Source organism: Plecotus auritus, assembly GCF_963455305.1.
Source record: "Plecotus auritus genome assembly, chromosome: 3".
NCBI classification, from domain to species: Eukaryota; Metazoa; Chordata; class Mammalia; order Chiroptera; family Vespertilionidae; genus Plecotus; species Plecotus auritus.
The window spans coordinates 217,410,285-217,433,128 of NC_137772.1; the positions used below are offsets into that span (position 1 = coordinate 217,410,285).

Here is a 22,844-nt window from a genome sequence, read left to right on the forward strand (position 1 = left end):
CATGTATCATCAGTTCATTCTTTTTCACTGCTGAGCAGTCCACTGAATGGATATACTACCACTGTTCACCAAATCTCCAGTTGATGGACATTTGAGTTCTATGAATATTCAAGATTAAATGTTTATGTGCACATACAGGGTGGGGCAAAAGTAGGTTTACAGCTGTGAGTACGCAAAACACAGTTTATTCTTACATTACTACTTATTAATTATTGTATTATTTTCCATAAGAACAACTGTAAACCTACTTTATTTCTGTTGGATGAATACCTATTAGAACTGCAGAATTGCTGCTGTGCAATTCTTACTAGAATTGTGGGCCGTGCTTTGTATGTATGTTTAAGTTTTCAAGAAATTAACTAACTAGTTTCCTACATGATTGTTCCATTTTACACTTCCCTCAGCCATGTCTGAGAGTTCTGGCTGCTCCCCATTCTCACCAACACTTGGTATTATAATGTATTATCATTATACTGGGTGTGTAGTTGTACCTCATGGTCATCTTAATTCAACTTCCTCTGATGACTAATGATGGTGAGTGTTTTTCACGGATTTGCTAGCTATCCCTACAGCCTCTTCGGTGATGTCTCTCTTAAAGTATGGGTCATCTGTCTTCTTGTTACTGCTGTACGAGTGCTTTATATATTCCAGATACAAATCTTTCATCAGACCTGTGCTTTGCAAATATTTTCTCCCACTCTGTGGCTTGCCATTTTATTTTCTTATTAATATCTTTGGAAGAACAAAACTATCAGTTTAGGTGAAGTCCAACTTATCAACTTTTTTCTTTTCTAGTTTGTGCTTTTTGCATATTATTTAAGAAATCTTTGTCTAAGCTAAAATCACTAAGATTTCTTTCCCCTCTGCTTTCTTCCCATCTGTTCTACAGTTTTAGCTCTCACATTTAGGTGTAAGATTCATTTCAAGCTAATTTTTGGAAATGGTGCAAAGTGGATACCCCATATGGATACCTAACTTTCTAGAAGCATTATCTCGTTCTCCTTTTATTTGCTTCCTTCCTAATTGCCACAGTCTTCGTTTCATTTGCAACAATCCTCTCACATAACTTAGTTTCATTCTACTTATAGCTTTACCAGTGGTCACATTGGAGCTTTGAAGAAACATCGGACCTTTTTTTCACTGATGATCAGAGCGAAGGGTTCAAAATCACACCTGAGTTACACAACAAAACACACAAAAAACTTCGCTTCGAATCGCAATGCACACCGCCCTAGGCTGCTTTACAATTCGAGCAGCTGGCTTTCTGTATGTTTTCAAGAGCGACTCTGCATTCGGCTTTGCAAATGACTAAGAGCAATTATTTACAGATCACTCCACGTGCAATTCCTTTCAGGGCGAACCGCCTGCCCCTTTAGAACAAGACCTCTTCGTTCGTGAATATTCAATTTGATGACTTTTGTGGTTGGCTGGCTGCCTTTGGATGCTTTCTGCAGGAAGTATACACTGGTGCACACTGTGTGGGCTCTTGCACAGCGTGTCATTTTTCTGTTGTGTTTATACATGGGAGAACTTGGCTGGTATTCTTGGGTCTCTGTCTTTCCCCGCCACCCCCCCCCCCCCTCAAAACTAAGCAGACATTTTATTAGGACATGTATTATTGTAGTAGAAAAACTGATGTAGAATTTCTACTCTTCGAAGATGGTATGATTCTGTCCACCGGTTGCCCTTGCATTACAGTGTAGCCTTAAACATCAAATTCTACCCTTGGCGCTGCCAACCACACATGGCTATGAGCACTTGACAGGCAGCAAGTCCAAACTGAGATGCTTAAAATATGCACTTGGTTCCAGGAATACAAAAAAAAAGTACATAAAATATGTAAGTAATTTTTAGAATACTGATGCCATGCTGAAATGATAATAATTTTGATATACAGGATTAAGTAAATATTATTAAAATGCAATTCACTTGTTTCATTTTGCTTCTGTAAATGTGGCTATTAGAAAATGTAAAATTACACCTTTTAAAAAATATATTTTTATTGATTTCCAGAAAGAAAGGAAGCGGGGAGAGAGAGAGAGAGACATCAATGAGAGAGGAACATCAATGGACTGCCTCCTGCACACCCCCTCCTGGGGACTGAGCCCACAACCTGGGCATGTGCCCTGACCAGGAACGGAACTGGGGACCTCAAGGTGCATGGGACATAATGCTCGTTAACTAAGCCACACCAGCCAAGGCTTCAAAATTACATCTTGATATTCCTGTTGGACAGCCCTGCTCAAGAGTTGGACTGCTCGGATTCATTGCTATTTTGGTTCTACAAGGCTGAGTAATTTGCAGTCTTCTTTATGACCTTCCATTTCCTCATGTGGAAATGAGTGAAAATCATTATACTCACCTCAAGGCTTATGGTGGGGATAAAATAAGATTATGCATGTAAGGCTATTACGCTGGCATATAATCAATTCTTATTAATGAGAGTTATTATTATTCTTAGTGGAAGGATTTTTTTAATCCTTATAATTCAAATATTTTTTAGTGTGTACCCTGATGTGAACTGATAGCTGACTTACTTGGATTGGAGGGGCCGCCCCCTTTTGACCTCCATGAATAGAATTCTTTTCAGCTCTTGACAACTTCTCTTAGATTATATCATCCTTTAGATGGGCCCTCTAACACTGTGGCCTTGAAGTGCCCGGGGCCCCTCGTATTTATTAACTTTTCACCACACCACCTCAGCTATTCCAAAACGTGTGCCTCATCTAAAACTCCTCTCCCCAAATCCAGCCTTTTATCCTTTTCAGGACATTTGGACAAAGACTCCCGTTCTCACTGCAAAAAGTTCCTAATCGCACCATAATTCCCAATTCACTCCACCCATTACTTTCTCATTCCCCATCAAATACCTCTGGTCTTCATTTCTTTTTTTCATTTTCTGGTCCAGCTTATGTTCCAAAATCCATCATCATAGCTATGTACATGAGACACTGAAGTTCTTTTTTTTTTTTTTAATATGTTTTATTGATTCAGAGAGAAGAATGGAGAGGGGAGAGAGGGATAGAAACATCAATGATGATAGAGAATCACTGATCGGCTGCCTCCTGCACGCCCATTGGGGATGGAGCCCACAACCCAGCATGTGCCCTGACCTTGTGGGTCAGCACTCAACCACTGAGCCACACCAAGTAGGCACTGAAGTTGTTTTTTAACTCAAGTTCTGGAAGGGTGAGACTTGTGGTACAAGAGAACAGCACTGCACTGAAGGCCAGAAGAGCTAGGTTTTAACATCACCTCAGCCCTGATCAACAGCGTTCTGCTAATTCCTCTGGTAAACGCTTTAGTAACAAAAGGGCACGCGTGCTGTTTCCCTAGCATGGGACTCCTGAGAGGACACAATGGAATAAGGTATCCGAAGGCACTTCCTCTGTATCCAGGTGAATGACCACCAATGAGATCACAGCAATGCAACTACAAAGGGATCAAATGCTTGAGACGGGAGGAAGGAGGGTCGGGGGCCACTTAAACTGCTTTAACAGCACTGAAGTCTCTGAGCTCAGACCAATTACAGCTCCTGGTGGGACATGTCACCTGCGTAGATCTGGAAAAACTGCTGCATTGTAAGGAAGCACAGAGAATGGTGGATGTCTGAAACAGAGACAAGGGTGAGCACATTCCAGGCAGGCAACACCTTGGAAACCATGTGTCACACAAACATGCCAGAAGACACATGTAAGTGTCACATTAAGCACTGAGCGCTGCCACTCGGGGTTCAGGTAGAGGATTCTGGGGGATGAGGAGACGACTCAGGAGATATGCCAGGTTTTCAGACACCTGCCCCATTCACTTACCCTGCAGCCCCAAACACAGAACCCAGGCATTTGTTGGGGCCACTACTGGCCAGGTTTCATCCTAAAGCTGGGCATAGAGATGAAATGGATAGGTGCGGCCCTCCTGGTTCTCTCATCTAGTGGGGACAGCAGGTGAGTTAACAGACAGCGATCTATACTCTGACGTTGGGTCTTTATTGATGCTCAGGACTAATGGAGAGACTCAGAACGATAAGACTTCAGTACAGCACCAGGTGGATATTTCTGGTCGAGTCTCGCAATGTGGAACAGGGTCCTCTGGGAGGCAATGATCTCTTATCTCTGGAAGCATTCAAAAGCAGAAGAGTAATGACCATTTATGTAGAACATCACAGAAGAAAGGGAAAGGTTATGCCGGATGAATGCCAAGTTCCTTCCTAATTAAGATTCTATGACTCGGAAGGGGACAGGGCCCATTCATTAGGACACCCCGTTACATAAAGAAACATTTGCCAGTGTATAGAGTGAACTGTACCAACGACACAGAGTCTTTTCTAATGCAGATGGCCATTTCGGAGGGTTGTCTACAATTTTCCATGTCTCCTATTTAAAAGCCCAAGACCAGTCTTCTAAATACAGAAAGGTATGCTTCCGAATGCCTTTCACCCTGCACGTCTGTGCCCCGACCTCGCCTCTGCTGTCCCAAAGAGAAAGCCAAACAACAAAGCTAAGATTGCTGGCCCGAGAGAACCAGCCCGCATCTTCACAAACCACCAGGATAATCCAGGAACCAGTAAAGCAACTCAGAAACGGGAGAATGCTAGCTTTTCCGGATGTGAACCTAGCATTTAGCCTCAGCCAGCCCTCCGGCATAACAGGAGACCCAAAAGGAGAGAAGGAACAAGAGCCCAAGTCCATAAGCTATTCCAGAAAAACAACCCCAGGTGGGTAGTCTCTGGCGAGAAGTCAGGCGTCACTTGCTCCTTTGTAGAAGGGGAAGGCGAGGTGCGTGGACATGATGGGTTTAAGAAGAGACGTAAGAGGTCAATCACAGCCATCTTCAAATCCATGAGAGGAAGGGGAGGAAATGGAATTTGTTGAGTGCCTGCCGTGTGCCAAGCACCGTGCTTTTCATCCCAAGACCTCACTTCCTGCATTAATCTTCAACAACAGAGGAGAGATCAGCTCTTGAAAGACAGACTCTATGCATTACTATCTGTCTCACCATATTATTAAACTGCATAAGGCAAACCCAAAGGTCACACATACCTTACTTCACTTCTCTGCAGGGCATCATAGAGCGGATCGTGTCCTCCATGAGACAGTCCCAGGTCCTCTGTCCTTCTCTGCAGGCCAAGTCCTCTGCAGGCCAAGTCTCCCTTCCACTCATCCAGCCTTCCCCACCCCCACCCCCGGGGTATGTGATCACCACCCCTGCCAAGGGCAGTCCCTTTGAACGATGGCCTGGACCTGGCAATCATAAAACCCAAACCCAATGTTTGGAAGACGACTGTGTTGGAAAGAGTCACCTGTGAGATCCAGGAGGCTTGCTTAACCCTCTGGGTTTCATTTGTCCAAAAGGCGCTGTGAGTATTGGGCTTGCTTCCCACCCGAGACCCTGTGATTTTGTGGCATCACGAGTCCCTGCTGGCTGGAAATGCCCATCATTTCCTAGGAGACAGACAGGTGAGGGCAGTCTGCCCACCTTCCCTGGTGAGAGGAACAACGGGAGCTGGTCTCCCCAGCCTGCAGGGTGCTGAGAGGTCACAGTTACCTACGGAGGCCTCTGCGGTACTCCCTGGGGGCCAGCACAAAGACACCGAGTGTGAGCAGAAAGCCAATTTTCAGAGTCAGACACCTATGTTTTCTGGAAGGAGCAGGCATCGGGTCTAAGAGGAAGGGGGATAAAGGAGGGCCCCCAGCTAGAAAGCGAATCATGGAACAGCCTCCACCCCCCTCCCTTCACCAGCTCGGGATCATCCTCACCCCAGGGTGGCGTGGGGTGACTTTCTGGGCCAAATGGGAGCAAGACCGTTTCTCCTGAAGTATACAATCCCATGTCCCACATCGCTTTGCTTGGAAAGGGAAGAGTCAACCATCAGCCTTGGCATTTATTAGCAGATACTCTTCAACTCTGCGCTTCAAGTTATACATCACCCGAGAAGGAGGCAATAAAATTCTCGCTCCGCCCCACGGGGTTGTCGTGGGAAGTGAGTGACAGCATGCCGCCATCCACAAAGCTCGACAGGAAAGCTAGCCCCCTTCTCATCCTGGTCCTTCCCTTGGGACAGCAGCCCCATCGGCTGTGGGTTCGCAGCACAAAGACGCCCTCAGTCCTGCAGCCTGTGGGTACAGAGCTTTGGAGGCCGGGGCTGACCAGGCCGTGTGAACAGAAGGAAGATGGGCCAGCATCTCACAGGCCACAGAGACTAGCGGCATACCGGTCCCCGTGGATTTCCCGAGGCTCATCTTTAATCATGCACAGGTCCTTCAGAAATCTCCTTTTCCCTACTTCTCCATTCTCCTGCACCACAGACACCATCAGGGGCCCACAGGGGTATTTCTGAGGAACGCCATTCCCAACAGCTGTCTGAGGAAGTGCAGGAGCTGTGTGGCTGAGGCTGCCCACCAACACGCCTCCTGAAGGCACTGAAGGTCCCAGCACCACCCGCCCCACCCCTGCTCTTCCTCCCCCAGCGTCACTAAGGGATGGGTTTGCTGTGCTCCCTCCCTGGCGCACCTGTCGTGGAGAGACACCCACCTGTCCCAAGGCTGCGCTGGGGACTTGACGTGGGTGGTGCAGGGGCAGCTGCCTTATTTACGCCTCTGCAGGGTCCCTGCCCAGTGGCCTCAGGATGCGGTGAGTCCTGGCAGTGAAGGAGAAAGCCCTTCCTAATAACTCGAATACTCTCAGGGACCCAGCCCCACGTTATTGTGTACCATTCATTTAGCAAACTTTTTCTAAAAAATGTATTTGTATTGATTTCAGAGGGAAAGGGAGAGGGAGAGAGAGAAACATCAATGATGAGAGAGAATCATTGGGTGGCTGCTTTCTGCATGCCCCACACTGGGGATTGAGTCCGCAACCTAGGCATGTTCCCTGACCAGGAATCGAACCTGGGACCCTTCAGTCCACAGGCCAATGCTCTATCCACTGAGCCAAACCAGCTAGGACTAGCAAACTTTTTAAATATATATATATATATATATATATATATATATATATATAAAATTGAGTTCAGAAAGGAAGGGAGAGGGAGAGATAGAAACATCAATGATGAGAAAGAATCATTGATTGGCTGCCTTCTGCATGCCCCCCTCCTGAGTCCGCAACTTGGGCATGTGCCCTGGCCGGGAATCGAACTGTGACCTCCTGGTTCATAGGTCTACACATAACCACTGAGTCACCACAGCTGGGCCATTTAGCAAATCTTTTTTATGAACCAGGCCTCACACCAGGCACAAGGATACGCGGGCGATGAGGAGCGAACGGGACACCGCTGGCCCTGTTGGCGCTTTCTGTCCTGGGGAGAGATAGACATTTACCTGCTCAACACACAAAGACGTGAAAGGTTACACTGCACCATGAGTTTATTGAGAAATGCTGGTGACCCTATGACAACATATGACAAAGGAACCCCTGTGTGATGACAGAGGCAGAGAAGGCTCCCCGAGTGCAGGCAGACCTAGGAGAGAGCTGGGTCACGTTCCAGACCAGCACAATACAGCGAGTGTTGAAGGAAAGCCAGCTGCAATCTTATTGCCGAGGGAGGGTCTTGCATTTGATTTGTAAAAGGCATAACGTCTGTGAAGTGCAAGAAGACGAGGTGTGCCTGTACATGCTGCTTATTCAAAAGAAATGTGCGATTGACATATTAGCACTGCGGGGAGAGAAGGCCAGCTAGAGAACAGGGGTGAAGGGATAGAGTAACCTGTACCCGGGCCCCCTGGTGGAGGGAAGCAGCAGAGCAAATCTGAAGACTGAGGGAGAAACCAAGGGTGGTATGAGGTGAAGCTGAAGGAGGCAGGAGCCAGGCGGTGCAGGAAAATGCAACTCAGCTAAAGACCCCGGAAGGTTTCACACGGAAGAAAGGGGGTGGCGATGCTGGGGCTGGCTTCTGGGATGGCCGACTCATGCTGCTGATGGAGAACGTGGAGACTAGGGTGCTGGCAGGGGAGACAGCGGCAAGCCAGGACGTGGCATGGTTGGACACGGGGTGAGGGAAAGGGTCCTGCCAATGACAAACCGCTGGGTTCTGGATGAACTAAGAAGAGAGATGGTTGCGCTATGAGCCAGGAGAGGCTCGGGTTGGGGAGAGTGGGCAGAGCATGGTCTTGGGTATGTTGGGCAGCATTACGTATAAATTATTACCACTGCTATCATTATGGATTACTAGCGGCCCAATGCACAAAATTTGTGCACGGGGGTGGGGAGAGCTTTCCCCTCTGCCCAGCCTGCACCCTCTCCAATCGGGGACCACTTGGGGGACGTCCGACTGCTGGTTTAGGCCCGATCCCCGTGGGACATACCTCTTGCAATCTGGGACCGCTGGCTCCTAACTGCTCACCTGCCTGCCTGCCTGATCACCCCTAACTGCCTCTGCCTGCCTGCCTGATTGCCCCTAACTGCCCTCCCCTGCCGACCTAATCTCACCTCCAATTGCTCTCCCCTGCTGGCCCGATCTCACCCCCAACTTCCTCTGCCTGCTTGATCACCCCTAACTGCCCTCCCCTGCCAGCCTGATCTTGCCCAGTCTCTGTCTCTCTTTGTTTTTCTTAGCAGTTCCCCAGGCCTCACTACCTCCCTCTTCCTCTTTCCCAGCTGGGAGGGGGCGGGGCCAGTGGGGACCGCTCCACCCTCTGCCCACCCTCCTTTCCATCCAGTCCTCTTCAGGCCCAGTCTATTTTGTTTCCTCATTCTGAGAGAGGCTCTGAGAGCGAGCTGGAAGGGAGGGAAAGAAAGGGAGGGAGAGAAAGAAAGCTGGTGGGCGCTGTGTGTGTCTGTGCCTGTGTGCGGTTGTGAGTGAGTGTGAGTGCCAGCCCCACCTCCCTGGTCCCTGTCTCCGCTGCCACAAGTCCCCACCCACCAGAGCCTGCTGCACGTGCAGCCTGGGCGTTAGGTCGAGCCTCCAGTCATTGTGGATGTGACGGACCCAGGGTTTTTATATATTAGGATGGAGAAAGTATGTCTTACAAAATGCCTTCCCAGTCCTCATCCTCAATGGAATCTTACCCGATTCCAATCTTGGGGGATAAAGGCCTGTGGGAGACAGGTATGTAATTGGTAGGAAAATCAAATGCAGGTGTTGGGGACCTGCCTGGCACAGCCGATAGCAGAATCGGGCCGGAGGACAGGACACTGGAGGCGATGTCCTTTAGAACTCACCAAGTTTGTATTTTTCAATTCTTTTTTTAAGGCCTGGAGCCCTCAATTCACATGGCTAACAGTTCAGTAAGTAAAATAACGAACAGCAGGTCTACCCGCACTGAAGGGGGCAGGCGAGAGTGAGAAGACCCATCTCCTCCCTCCCACTCCCCTTTCCTCCAAGAGCTCCTGGAAATTCCTATTGATTACAGTTCTCGGTACCTTACTCCTCAGCCTCCAGACTCTCCCCAGATTCCACAATGGGCTACACAGTCAGGAGCCTTTTAATCCCATGTTGCCTCGGCAGCAAAGGAGAACGGGGCATCTTTAAGGACCTGCTGCCCTTTGGGCACTGCCGGGCCTTCACATGAGCCATCTTATTTGATCCCTTGGCAGCCGGTGCTGTCCTACTCATCCCCAAATCAGAGAGCCGGGCTCAGAACCCGAATCCGAGAGTTATTCCGAGGCAGGCCAGGAGATGAACGTGGGCTTTCTGTTTTCTGCTACTTTGTCTTTTCTTAAAAAGTAGAGGGTACAGGCTCAGCTAGCATGGCTCAGTGGTTGAGTGTTGACCTATGAACCAGGAGGTCACGGTTCGATTCCCGGTCAGGGCACGTGCCTGGGTGGCTGGCTCCATCCCCATGGTGTGGGGTATGTGGGAGGCAGATGATCCATGATTCTTTCTCATCATTGATGTTTCTATTTCTCTCTTCCTCCCCCTTCCTCTCTGAAATCAATAAAAATAGACAGTTGTTTAAATAGTAGAGGGTACAGGCTTGCAAGGGACACGGCCCAGGATTGCCTGGAGACAGGAGAACGCTGGAGGAGGAGGCGGACTCAGCCTTCTGCGCCAGACGCCGCTTGCCCCTCCCCTGCTTTTCCCCACGGTGTTGGCCCGTACACCCGGGGAGACAGAGTGGCTTGCTTTTACCTTAATTAGTGCAGCAATTTGCTAAATTCTGTTTTTCCCTTTTTGAGAGTGTTAATCAATTTTAGCTCAGAATAGATTGGAATGGCACACAAATTACCACGACAATCCCCAAACGCTGACTTCTGAGCGTCTCCATCAACCTCAGAGCCTGAAATACGGGGAAATCAGCAGCTCTGGCCGGCATCTCTGCGATCTATTTAGAATGTTATGGCTTGGAGATGAAAATATAATGGCTTTATGAGGTTTGGAACAAGCAATTTGCTAGAATCCGCCTCATGCCTAGGTGTTTAGTCCTCCCCAAGGTGACTGGAGTCAGAGCATCACGTATTTCTGCAAAGTTACACATTCCTCTAACAACAGCAATTTGTTAAACCCACAAGCATGACGGGGTTCCGACTATGCAGCACACGACAGAAAAGGACCAGATGGGCCCCGTCCTGCCCCCATGAAGAAGGTTCGAGACTGAAGCGGTGGACGGACAAGAGAGGAGAAAATGTGTCCTCTTCTCTGGGGAAACTGGGAAAGGTTCTCAGACGAGGTGGCAATGCATCTGAGTTCCGAAGGGTGAGCAGGAGTGGTGACAAGGCGAGTGGTGACAAGGGCATGTCAGTCAGAAGGAATAGCACAAGCAAAGCCTCAAACACAGCAGAGAAGGCGGAGAGAACCAGTAACACAGTGAATTTACAGGAATGACAAGAGCGTCCAGAGCCAGGATATACAGGACTTCTTAACCAGATGTTGACGCAAGCACAGTGGCACAACAAGATTTTAAGTGAGGGAGCGATGGGATCAAATGGGTCTCATCTGGCTGATACCCTCCGGCCCAACATAATCTTACCTAATAATAGACAAACATGTACCTCCACTACACCCATAGCCAATCAGCAGTGAGTATGCAAATTAACCCAACAAATATGGCGGGTTACTTTGCATATGCAGGCGCAGAGCGGCCGGGAGGGGCGGGATGCCTGCTGTGAGGGGGTCGGGGGGTGGTGGAGGGAGCTACAGGAGCGGTGCTCCGGCCGGAAGCGAGGACTTGCAGGCTCCCGGGCGACCGGGAGCAAAGCCAGGGGAAGGAAGGCCTATTTTTGCACGAATATCATGCAACGGGCCTCTAGTCCTTAATATTTATTCAGCAGTCTTTTAAAACACATTCACATACATTCTCTCGTTTGAGCCTCTTAATCCCTCATGAGGTTAGCATGATAGCACCTTTCTTCTGGTGAGAAAACACACCCAGCAAAGGTACAGGTTATCCATTTTGGGTTCTATGACCAGTGAATGACAATCCATGAATCCAAGCCCATGTCCATTGGAGGCAGAGTTCAGCATTTATTTACCTCATGGGGGAACAGATCATAATCTAGATCTCTTTCAGATACATACCAGGCCCATGGCCTGCAGCCTCCACAGAGAGCCTGGGGGGCCAGACCTGCTCAGACCCATGGACATTGTGAGCTAAGGAAGTGGTTGCTTTAAGGCTTTGGAGGATAAAAGCAGACTTGGGTGGCAGCACCCTCAGTGATCCCCGGGCATTTCCAGTGGGGAGCTGAGACTTCTGCCATGGCTGAGGTCCCCTAAACCATAAACAAGAAAAGTTCCCAGTCGAGGAGACTGGGAGGCACCCCCCTACCCCCCGTACCTTGAGCTCGTCTGCGTTGTAGAAGTCCACGCGCACGGCAGGCACCATCCAGGTCTGGAAGAGCGTGGCCAGGATCTGCTCGGCGATGGAGTCGGCGATGAGGTGGAAGTGCAGAGGGTTCCGCCTGTGGGAGCGGCAGGGCGAGGGTCAGCAGGGAGCACTGAGCCCCAAAAGCACACCCTCACCCCTCAACCCACCCTCACCCGTGGCCGGTTTCCAACAGCAACTGGGAAAGCAAATCAGGCATGTGACCAAATCAGTGCCCACTGGCGAGGGAGGCGGGGCCAGCAAGGAGCAAGGACATGCCACCAACCTCAGCCTTTCAGATGACGATAAGGACCAGGAGGGTGAAATGGCCGGTGACATGACATCCAAGCCAACCACCGCACCTGTGAGTTAGACACCTGTGTTTCCGGGTGTCCTAAGTGGAGCACATGTAACACCTGGACTGGCCCTTATTTCTGGCGTCCTTAGCCTGGCTGGTGGAGCCGGCACTGTCCTGAGGTCTGTTTCCTGCTTGTTTCTCTCCCAAAGAAAACCAGGCACCCCAGAAGGAGTCACCAGGGCTCGTCACTGGATATCAGTGTACCTCACTGTTCACGTTTCTACAGCTTTTCTTCATCCCACCTCTGTCAACCAGCCCTTAGAGGCGGCACTCTAGTACAACCCAGCATTACACAAGGCAAAGCTGGGTTCACTCCCAGAGCTGGCATTCAGGAGTGCAGACTTCCGGGTGTCACGTATACCTCCACACACCTGTGTCAGGTATACCTCCCCACACCTGAGTCATGTACATCTCCCCACACCTGAGTCAGGTATACCTCCCCACACCTGCATCAGGTATACCTCCCCACACCTGAGTCATGTACATCTCCCCACACCTGAGTCAGGTATACCTCCCCACCCCTGAGTCACGTATACCTCCACACACCTGAGTCATGTATACCTCCCCACACCTAAGTCCCCTATACCGCCACACACCTGCTGCTTCCTCTATAAAATGTTGGAAACTCCTCTTCATCAGGCCACTGTGCTGATTAAAATAAGTGCCATCTATAATGCATATTAACAATAAACATAGAATATTCATAAAGAGCAGATAATGCCTTCTTGAGGGATTACCAGGCACAAAGCAATAGTTCGATGTAGAAGAACGACATAAATACTATTGTGCTGTAAAAACAACGTAAGTTTTAATATGATGCAGGAGCACCTATGGAGGAAAACCACCTGGTCCCTCTGACCTCAAGGAGCCCATCCTATTTGCAGAGACGGGCGGCCCACAGTGAAACGCCATAACCATGAAGTGGAGTGTGATCATGTGGCAATGACTGCACAGCACACGAATGCTATGGGAACAAAGAAACAGACGGGACAGTTCTGACCGGGTCAGAAGGACGCATATGAGTTGGGGGAAGCAGCGCCTTAACAGATAGACGACTGACAGGAGGTGAAGGGAGAGAGGAGAATAAAGGGACTGTGGCCGCACTCAGGGGTGCTGGGACAGGGAGTGGTGAGCAGGACTCTAAGGTTAGAGCATAGAAGCGAAGATGAGAGTCCACAGGAAGCAATGTGTGTCCAGTTAAGCAGCCTGGACTCCATCAGTGAGGTGTGGGGGGCAGCGCAGCCTGCCTGAGCTCCCAGCCTTCCAGGAAGGCCCTGTGCTAAGTGCCAGATGCAGAGGCCGGCTCCCAGCCTCCCGTCCCCATGCTCTCTTTCTACCCGGGCCTTCTCAGATGCGGTTTGCTCTGCAGGAAACCCTCTTGCCCTGGCTCATTCAGTCAATACTTACTGAGCACTTCGATCTCCTTGGCAATGAGCAGGATGCAGGGGACATGGGGTGAGTAAACACACGCCATGCCTGCCCTTACAGCGGTCCCGGTCTGGCCTCTGCTCCCCCTCGCCCCACTCCCCATGCAGCACTGGATTGCCCAGCACCCAGTCTTCAGCTCTGAGGGCTGCCATTTGCTCTTTGAATCCTGCCCTGACTACCCCGACTAGGTCAAGCCCTTCCTCACAGACAGGCACCTCAGCACCACGTGCCCCTCTGCAAGTAGGGATCACCTGTTTACTGGTCTACATCCCCATCTGGCTGAGCTCGGGGAGGTCAAGGGTCGCACCAAGTGTTTGAGTGGATTGCCCCCATGATCGCGTCCAGTGTCTGGGGTGTGGTAGGAGTTCAAAAAGGATCTGACTGGGTGGATGGATGGTGGACAGATAAGGGGTAACAGGGGGACACTTCATGGAAGAGATTCGACGAGATGGATGTGGAATGGGGATCTGATGAAGACGGTGAGAGGACAGCGGCCGGCCAGGAGGCTGAATCTGGAGGGATCCTGAAGAGAGTTATATGTGGGGAAAATGGAGGGGAAGCAGCCGAAGGGGACACTGAGATTCCCAGTGGGCGCTGATGTCTCCAGGACAGGGGCTGGAAGAAGAAAGACATGCTGGAGGAAGGTGGTAATTTGGGGATTGGGGGCACCAACTGTGAGGTGAGGGTGGCCAAGCTGGGTGGGGCTAGATGAGCGAGCCTGGAGGGGAAGAAAGCTCTTATCCAAGGCCAACCTGCCATACACATAACAGGTGCACTAGGGCAATACACTGAAGAAAACGGATGGAAGAAACAATTTACACGACAGAAGTCCTCCATGGGACCATTGTCTGGAAGCGGCAGATTCCTCCACGGAACCAACTGTGCAGGGGGAGGCGGGGAGGGAGCAGGGGGAGGGGAAGCAGGCCTGCCCTCAGCTTCCCTGCAAGTAGGCCTGTCAGGAGCCTGATGAGGACCGATGGCCTGAGGGGTCACATCTGCTCACTGGCCAGAGGCTTAACTGATGGCTACGTCAGGGGCACCTGGTCAAAGCCCCTGGGAAGATAGATGGTCCACTTAGCCCTCAGCATTGGCACAGCCACTCCCCTCTCCCCCACGAGCCCCTGCAGAGCCTGATGGATGGAGGAGGCTGGATCAAGACAAGCCTGTATAATTGCCAGCTTGCATTTTTATCCATGACGGAGGGATGGCATCGTTTTAGACACGGGGCGATGATGCCAAATGCCTGTATCCTGGTTCGTGTTATTCCCTCCCTTCCTTGAACAGGAGTTCCTGTTCATCCTTCAAAATTCCCTCTGAAAGTCGTCTCCTCCTAGAATCCGTCTCGGAGCACACCCTTGTCCCTTTCCTGCTAACACAGCACCACAGACGAAAGGCAAGTGGACCATCTATAGCATGGCGCTGTGATGTACATTCAGACCCCTGGCTCCTGCTCAGACTGTGACACCCTGCGGACAGGAGCACCCGTGGATCTCCATCCCCAGGGCCCTGCAGAGGGGCTGGCATCCACGGGTGCTCAACACACACTGACGTACCAGGAAGAGAAAGCCAACACCCCCTCCTATGAAGGTAGCATAGCTGATGGCACAATCCTCATCAGTGATGCAGCCTTGGGCTCTGCCCCGGAACCTCTGGGCTGGGACCCTGGCTGCATCAATTACTGAGTGACCATAAGCAGGTTAATAATCGCTCTGGGCCCCAATTTCTTCCCCTTCAAACATGCACAATAATGCTGAGCAATGTTACCCTGGGCAATGGTAGGGGTTAAGTGATATAACATCTATATATATAAAAAGCCAGTGACCAGAACTCCATAAGGACCTCAATGACCAATCGCTATGATGCCCACTGCAGCCAGCGAACTGGCCTGATTAGGGGGGTGGAGCTGCCGGCCAACCTCCCGTGGCCCCTCCCCTCACCTGGCCCCACCCCAGATTGGCCCACCCACCACGATTGGCCCATAGGGCCTCTCTCCAGCCAGGTCCACCCCCAATCGACCCCCCCTCACACCAATCGAGGGTGGGGCTGGCCGGCCAACCTCCCACGGCCCCTTCCCCTGCCGCTGACCACCGATTGGCCCCCCTCAACCCCATTCAGGGGCAGGGCCGGCTGGCCCACTGCCCACATCCCCTCCCCACGTCCGGCCCTGCCCGCAATTGCCCCCTCAGCCCAATCGGGGGTGGGGCCCGCTGGCCAATTGCCCTCGGCCCCTCACCCCAGCCAGCCAGGCCCTGATCAGGCCTCAATCAGGGCAGGCCAGCTGGCCAACCTCCTGCCATCTCCTCCTCCCAACAGGCCCAGCCCCAATCTGCCCTGATTGGAGCTGGGCTGGCCAGACCCCACCTGTGCATGAATTTGTGCACTGGGCCTCTAGTTTATAATAATAAAAGGGTAATATACTAATTAGACCAGATGTTTTCTGGACATCATTCCGGACATCCTTCCTCATGAAGCCAGGGCCAGAGGGAAGCCAGCCAGGTCCCAGGTGCCTGCCGGTGGTTGGAGGAGGGAAGCAGCCCAGGTGCCAGCAGCCGGGGGAAGAAAGGCCTACTCTTGCATGAATTTTCATGCATTGGGGCTCTAGTGTATATATATGAAGTGCTTAGTGGAGTGCCTGGTACATGGTAAGATTTCAATGTGCTGACCATTAGTATGGTCTGAATATTTGTGCCCCCCCACCCAATTCATATGTTGGGTGCTAACCCCTAAGGTGATGGTATCAGGAAGTGGGCTTCTTTGGGAGGTGACTAGGTCATGGGGCAGAGTCCCACTGAAAGGGATTAGTGCACCTATAAAAGAGGCTCCAGAGACACCCCTCACTCCTCCCAGCACGGTAAGGCACAGAGAGAAGTTGGTACCCAGGGAGCAGGCCCTCGCTCCTGCCTGAACCCGACCATGCTGGTGCCATGACCTGGGGCTCCCAGCCTCTAGGCTTGCGGGAGACAATGCTCTCCTGCAGACACCCCACTGAGGCTGTGGTATTTTGTTATAGCAGCCCCAACAAACTCAGACAACCACTGTCAACATCAACTTATGAAACTGTTATTTTCTCAACGCTTTTGCATCACTTTTCAAATAAAGTGTTTCAATTAGTTCCTCCATCCATAGACACACACACACACAGAATGAGCTGAATGATGAAACATCCACCACAGGGCAATCAGAGCAGACACAGGTGAGGCATAAGAGATGCGCACGAGTCCTCTCCTCAGCTATCCACCTGGCGGGGACCAAGGAAGAGAGATCACGGTAACTACACAACCGTGAGAACATGTGTGTGACAATGCTGGGCTGCCCCACGCAAATGCAAAGTTGGGGAATGGCACACGTGAAGAGACTGACACAGACAGTGAAGGGCACCCCTGGAGTTGGGTGGGAACACCCTGTGCACCCAATCAGGGGGCTCTGCAGGGAGGAGCACAGAGCGATGGGACTCCTCCTCACTGGTAGAGAAGACAGGAAGTTCCCAGAGACGCGGCACTGGCATGGGCCTCTGGGTGGGAAGAGGTGGAGGATGGAGGCAGGCATCTGCAGGATAGAAGAGACTAAGGAAAGGGCCAGCAGGAGGGAAGGACACGGCATGCCTGTGGAACAGCGAGTCTTGTTTGGGTGGCTCATACGAGGACATGTGATGAACACCTACTGATGCCAGGCATGGGCAGGATAAAAAGAGAGGGACAGACTTCCTGGCAGGCTGGGACAGAGTATGGGCCTCCTAGGACCTGTGACTTGCACTCTCTAAGAGAAAGAGAGTTGGGCAGGCTCGGGGGAATCCAAAGGCAGCGATCACCCCTGGAATTCGGGACGTTAACCTGGCTACAGAGGAGACACACCAGTACCGGTAAGAGGAACAGGCGAGTAGAGGAGGCTGCTGAAAGCATTCCTATGAGGAGTCCCCTCCGTGACCTTCCTCTGGTCCCAAGTGCCTTCCCAGAAGGGAGAGTAAATCTGCAGACACTTAGCTCACTGTTAGGGCAAAACTAGTGTTTGCACGGCCCAAGGGGCCGGTGTGCCTCATGCACTTCCCCCAGAAGACTGTGAAAATGCTCAACCCGGGACATGGGGGGCTCCCAGAGCAGGTGACATGTGCTGACACTGACTCATCGTGAGAACTCGGTCCTGCCCGCCACACCTCTCGGTGGCCATGGAGAAAGCACCTGAGAACATTGCCCAGACCACTTCTCCTGGAGTCTCCATGGAAACCAAGTTTCCCTTGAGCTTTAACTTGCTAATCCACTGCCAACCAGATGGTCTCCCCTTCATATTCCACAGGCCCCTTGGAATCAAGATAGCCCAATCACAACCCTCCGACCCCGCCAGGTTACTAACTGTGGAGTGCTTGTTCAGGACCATCTCTGTCTGTGGAGACAGACTGGGGTCGATCACTCATGGGTATATCCCAGCCCCCCAAAAAACATCCAGCACATTACATGGGGGCTCATGTTGATCTCTCTTGTCCTCTCCCACAAGCATAGAGGTACTATTGCTGAGTTACTCAGCAATTCCACTCCTAGTTATGTACAAAAATATATGAAAACATGTTAAGGGTAAAGGAGGCCAAATATATGGTGACAGAAGATGATCTGACTTTGGGTGGTGGGCACACAATGCAATATAGAGATCATATATCATAGTAATGTACACTTGAAACCTATATGATCTTATTAACCAACTAGAGGCCCAATGCATGAATATCCGTGCAAGAATAGGCTTCCTTCCAGCACCCGGGACCCGGGCCTTCACTCTAGCCACTGCCTTCCGCCTTCGCTCTGGCCCTGCAGCCCTTCTGTAGCTCCTTCCACCCCCTGCCCTCCCCCCATAGCAGGCATCCCATCCCGCCATGGCTGCTCTGCGCCTGTGCATGTGCACTCACTGCCCAGAGGCCTGGAGTGGCCGGGGCGGAGTGGAACGCCGCCATCTTTGTTGCATCAATTTGCATATTCCCTCCTTATTGACTATGGGCGTCGCCATATTTTGTCACGGAGTGACGGTCAATTTGCATATTCTGTCTTTATTAGATAGGATGTCACTCCAATCTAAATATATAAAAGCCTTAGGAACTGTAGCTATGATGCGCACTGACCACCAGGGGGCAGATGCACAACGCAGGAGCTGCCGAGTGACAGCAACTTTGTACAGTGCCCTCTTGCACTCTGGGACCCCTCGGGGGATGGTTGACTGCTGGTTTCGGCCCGATCCCCTCAGGCCAGGCCAAGGGACCCCACCTGCCGGAGGGACCTCACTCGCTCCGTAGACGCCCTTTGAGCCACGGCGCCATTCCAGGTGCGGCGGCTGAGACGGGACCACAGGAGGTTGGCTCCAGGGCGTGTCTGTCCCATCTCGCCCAGTCCTGCCCCGCTGGCCACCTTCTAATTAATTTCCTTTCAATGTGCCCGAATCTGTGCACTGGGCCTCTAGTAAATTTAATTTAAAAAAAGTAAACTCTCTTTGCCCTAAAACAAACAAACAAAAACATATGTCAAAAGCTTGTATACAAATCTTCATAGTGGCATTATTAAAGTCAAGAAGTGGAAACAACCCAAATGGCCTCCAATTGGTGAATGGATAAGCAAAACATGGTCTATCCATACAATGGAACATTATTGAGCAACGAAAAAGGAATGAAGTACTGACATGGACAGACCCTGAAAGTATTACGCTGGGTGAAAAAAGCCAGCCACAAAAGACTAAATGATATCGTATGATTCCATTTCTATGAAATGTCCAGAATAAACAAATCCATAGATAACGTAGATCTGTGGCATCAGGGGATGGAGGTGGAAGTGACTGCTATTGGGTATTAGGGTTTGCTTTTGAGATGATGAAAATGGTTTACTATTAGATAGTAGTGATGGCTGCACAACTGGGATTACACTGAAGACCAACCAAGTGTACACGTCTTAAAAGTGAATTTTAGAGTACGTACTTCTTTGCCTGAGAGGGGGAGTGATGGTCCGAACGGTAAGTTTGGGAGCGGAAGTCAGCCTGGTGGGCTGGGCTCTTTCTGGACTTCTTCCTTGGGGGGCTGTGCTGATGTGTACTAAGTGGCTTGCCCAGGTGAGGAAGGCCTGTAACTGTCCAGTTGGCCTCTGACCAGAAGGTCAACCCAATTCATAGGGCCAACAACGGGAGCCTGATCGTGCCCACATTTGAAAGGACACCCCAGAATTCAAGACAACAAAGGTGATATTTCATTCTCCCTGTGTCACTTCTGAGTCTTGTCTCACATTCGGTTCCTAAATCACGAGGTAAGCACCAGTTTTAACAACAGGGCCCTGCAAATTCCAAGATCAGTCCAAGGCCACGTCTCCATCCTGTTCTCTCTTGTTCTGAGGGAGATGCGACAACAGATGCTAAGGACACAGTTATACCGAAGTGTATTTCATCTACTAATGACAGTCAGGACTCATTCACAAGCATCCGAAAGGGATTAATTCTCTCCATTTTTTAATTCAATGCTACCTAATTTTATATCTACACAACATCTGACATAGCCTTTTATACCTGTCACCGGTTATGTGTGCATTTTGGGGAGCATTGCTTTAAACCCATGAGAAGAGGCTCCTGCTTGCACAGGCAGGCCAGTGTGGGTCCCAGACAGCTTCCCTGGGTTCAAACACCCAGACGTTGCCACAGACATCAAACAAGACCGAGCTTTTACAACAAAGAAGCGAGCGAGTGCGTGCCTCATCTTCAGCAGGGCCTGCAACTCGGCTGGTAATGAGCGATGCTCTGGCCGCCTCCACTGCTCCCCTGTTCCAGGGTGGGATGCAATAAATATGGTAACACAAAGAGGCAGAGATGATTAAACCTCAGCTTCTCCTCGAGTTGCCTTCCTTATCATGTCAGAAATGTGCCACGGCCCCTGCAAGGCAACCCAGGGTCTGTTTATATTAAACTATACGGGGACATCTGAGCTGAATAATCCTTAATTATTAAGTTGGGAACGGAACTGCAATTTTGAGAGGAAAAAACAAGAGCCGGTGATGGCAACCTGAACGCTCAGTGAATCTGTTGCACTTAGAGATTTAACAGAATTCACTGCAGGAAAACGCGGCGGCCAGAATGAGGTTTTTTCAGTGAGAGATCTTAGGGTGAGGGAGGACAGGTGGCCTTGATAAGTGGGATGATTCAAGGACAAGTCAGTTTCATGTCAGAAAAGCTCTCCATGGGAGAAGAACAGAGTCACTTTCCAGAAAAATCAAAAGGCTTCCCATTGTAGTAACAGCAGCATGGACTCTAGGGTTTGCAGAGGGGAGGTGTGAATCCCAGGAGCATCCCTTACCAGTGACCTTGAACAAGCTCTTTCACCTCTACATGCCTCAGTTTCCTCATCCACTTGTGGGGATAAGGGCATTTATTGACCGGGCTGGGATGAAGGTCTAATAAAATGGTCGAATAAAAATATGTGATGCTTGGCATCTGACCTATACAAATTCATTCTGATTTCATGTGTATGTGCATAACCAAAGAGCACAAGCTCTCACGCCCGTTTAAAGATATTACCTTGTCCACATTTTTTATTCTTAACTTCACGGAAATACTAGAGGCCCGGTCCAGAAATTTGTGCACGGGCAGGGTCCCTAGGCCTGGCTGGTCATCAGGGCCGATCTGCAGGGCAACCAGTGGGGTGATTGGGGGCCCCGCTCACACCTGCCTTGGCTGGCGTGGCACTGCCCGCTTGCTGGCCTCACCCCCTGCAGCCGCTGCTGCTGGTGGGGGCCTATGGGCTGGGGGCAGCTCCTGTGTTGAGCGTCGGCCCCCTGGTGGTCAGTACACATCATAGTGACCAGTCGTTCTGCCGGTAGTTCTGCCATTCAGTTGATTTGCATATTAGGGTTTTATATAGATAGATAATTGACAAATAAAAATTGTATATATTTTAAGGTGAACATGAATTATAAACATTTAAGGTGACGGTTTCATATGTATACATTATGAAACAATCATGCCAATGAAGTCAATTAACATAGTCTTCCTCTTCTATAGTTATCATTTTTTCTTTTCTTTATTCCATGGTATTGTCCTAAGTCATCCAGGCCTTTAAAACTTCCATTTATTTCATACTCTGTACCCCAAAAATACCCACCTGAGAGGATGAAGATGACTATGAAGAATCACAATAGTGATAGCAATGTCCACATGGTCCCCCCAAATGATAATTGAAAAGAAAAAAATGATACTCAAAATGGTAACTTTTTTTTTTTTTTTCCTGAATGAAAGCTCAGACTTTGAAGCTAGGTTGACAGGGATCAAACCTGGCCCTGCTTATCCTCTCTGCATTGACTTAACATCTTGGTCCTCAGTTTCATCATCTGTAAAATGGGGACAATAGCATTATCCACCTCAAAGAAACCTATGCACTCATATCTGAAAAACACGAGGAACAGAGCCTGATGCATTCGTATCTGTTAAATAAATAAAATGCAGGGATGCTTCAGACAGATCATCTCCTCTGGTAGTCAAAGCAGGCTCAGTGACAGCTGTGGGACAACCCAGAGCTCCACGTACAGTGACCTGCCTAGTGGCTCCCAGCTCACAGATGGCAAGACCAGAATCCCCATCTAGCTCTGGTTCTTGGCTTTATTCAAATCCTCGTTCCTCCCTTCACAGTCTGGAAACTGCTTCTATAATAAGTTTAAGCCTGAATAAGCAATAAGACAGTTAGAGGAAGATACTGGCCACGAATATGCTGTTATATCCTCCATGGTCTTCAGGGGCCCATGTGAAACAAACAAACAAAAAACAACCACCCCAAACAAAAACCCAGCTGCTTGAAATGCACAGTGAGGGAATCACCACGCTCCCTCCTGCGAACAGGACTGTTGAGTGTGAGAGTAAGTAGATCATCCCAGCAAGCAAATATTAAATTTTTACAAGCTAGCCAACATTCCTGCCCAGGAGGTAAACATGTAAGTTACTAAATAAATATTTTCTTTCTCAGCTCACTAAAAGCTCCGTTTCCTTGAAGAGCAGCTATATTTCCCAGTTTATTTGCAATTGGGATTGGAGTTACAGGCTTCCCCACATTTTTCTTTAAACATCTTTCCAGCTAGGTGACAAAGACTTTACATTGTGCTACTTTCTATTACATTAGCCTTTGTTCACCTATATTTTGAATTTATTATATTCTCACCTAGCTTTTTCTTCGCCATAGAAGCTGCATACTGAGATGACCAAAATATATGTAAAGAGAAAACAAAACACCCCCAACCACAACATGCACAAAATTCCATTTTTAAATTTATTTTCTGCTAGTCTTCTTTTTTTTTTCTGTATTTTCACCAGGTAGATGTGTATCTGTG

General features: G+C 49.9%; 1 protein-coding gene across 4 annotated transcripts in view; it reads right to left on the bottom strand.

Moving 5' to 3' along the window:
* LARGE1 (LARGE xylosyl- and glucuronyltransferase 1) overlaps positions 1–22,844 on the bottom strand; it is a 448,143-nt gene that overhangs the window by 199,015 nt on the left and 226,284 nt on the right. For all 4 annotated transcript variants that reach the window (XM_080661445.1, XM_080661444.1, XM_080661446.1 and 1 more), the window contains exon 5: positions 11,709–11,832. In XM_080661445.1, coding sequence (XP_080517571.1) covers positions 11,709–11,832 — 124 coding nt within the window. The remainder of the gene's footprint in view (positions 1–11,708; positions 11,833–22,844) is intronic.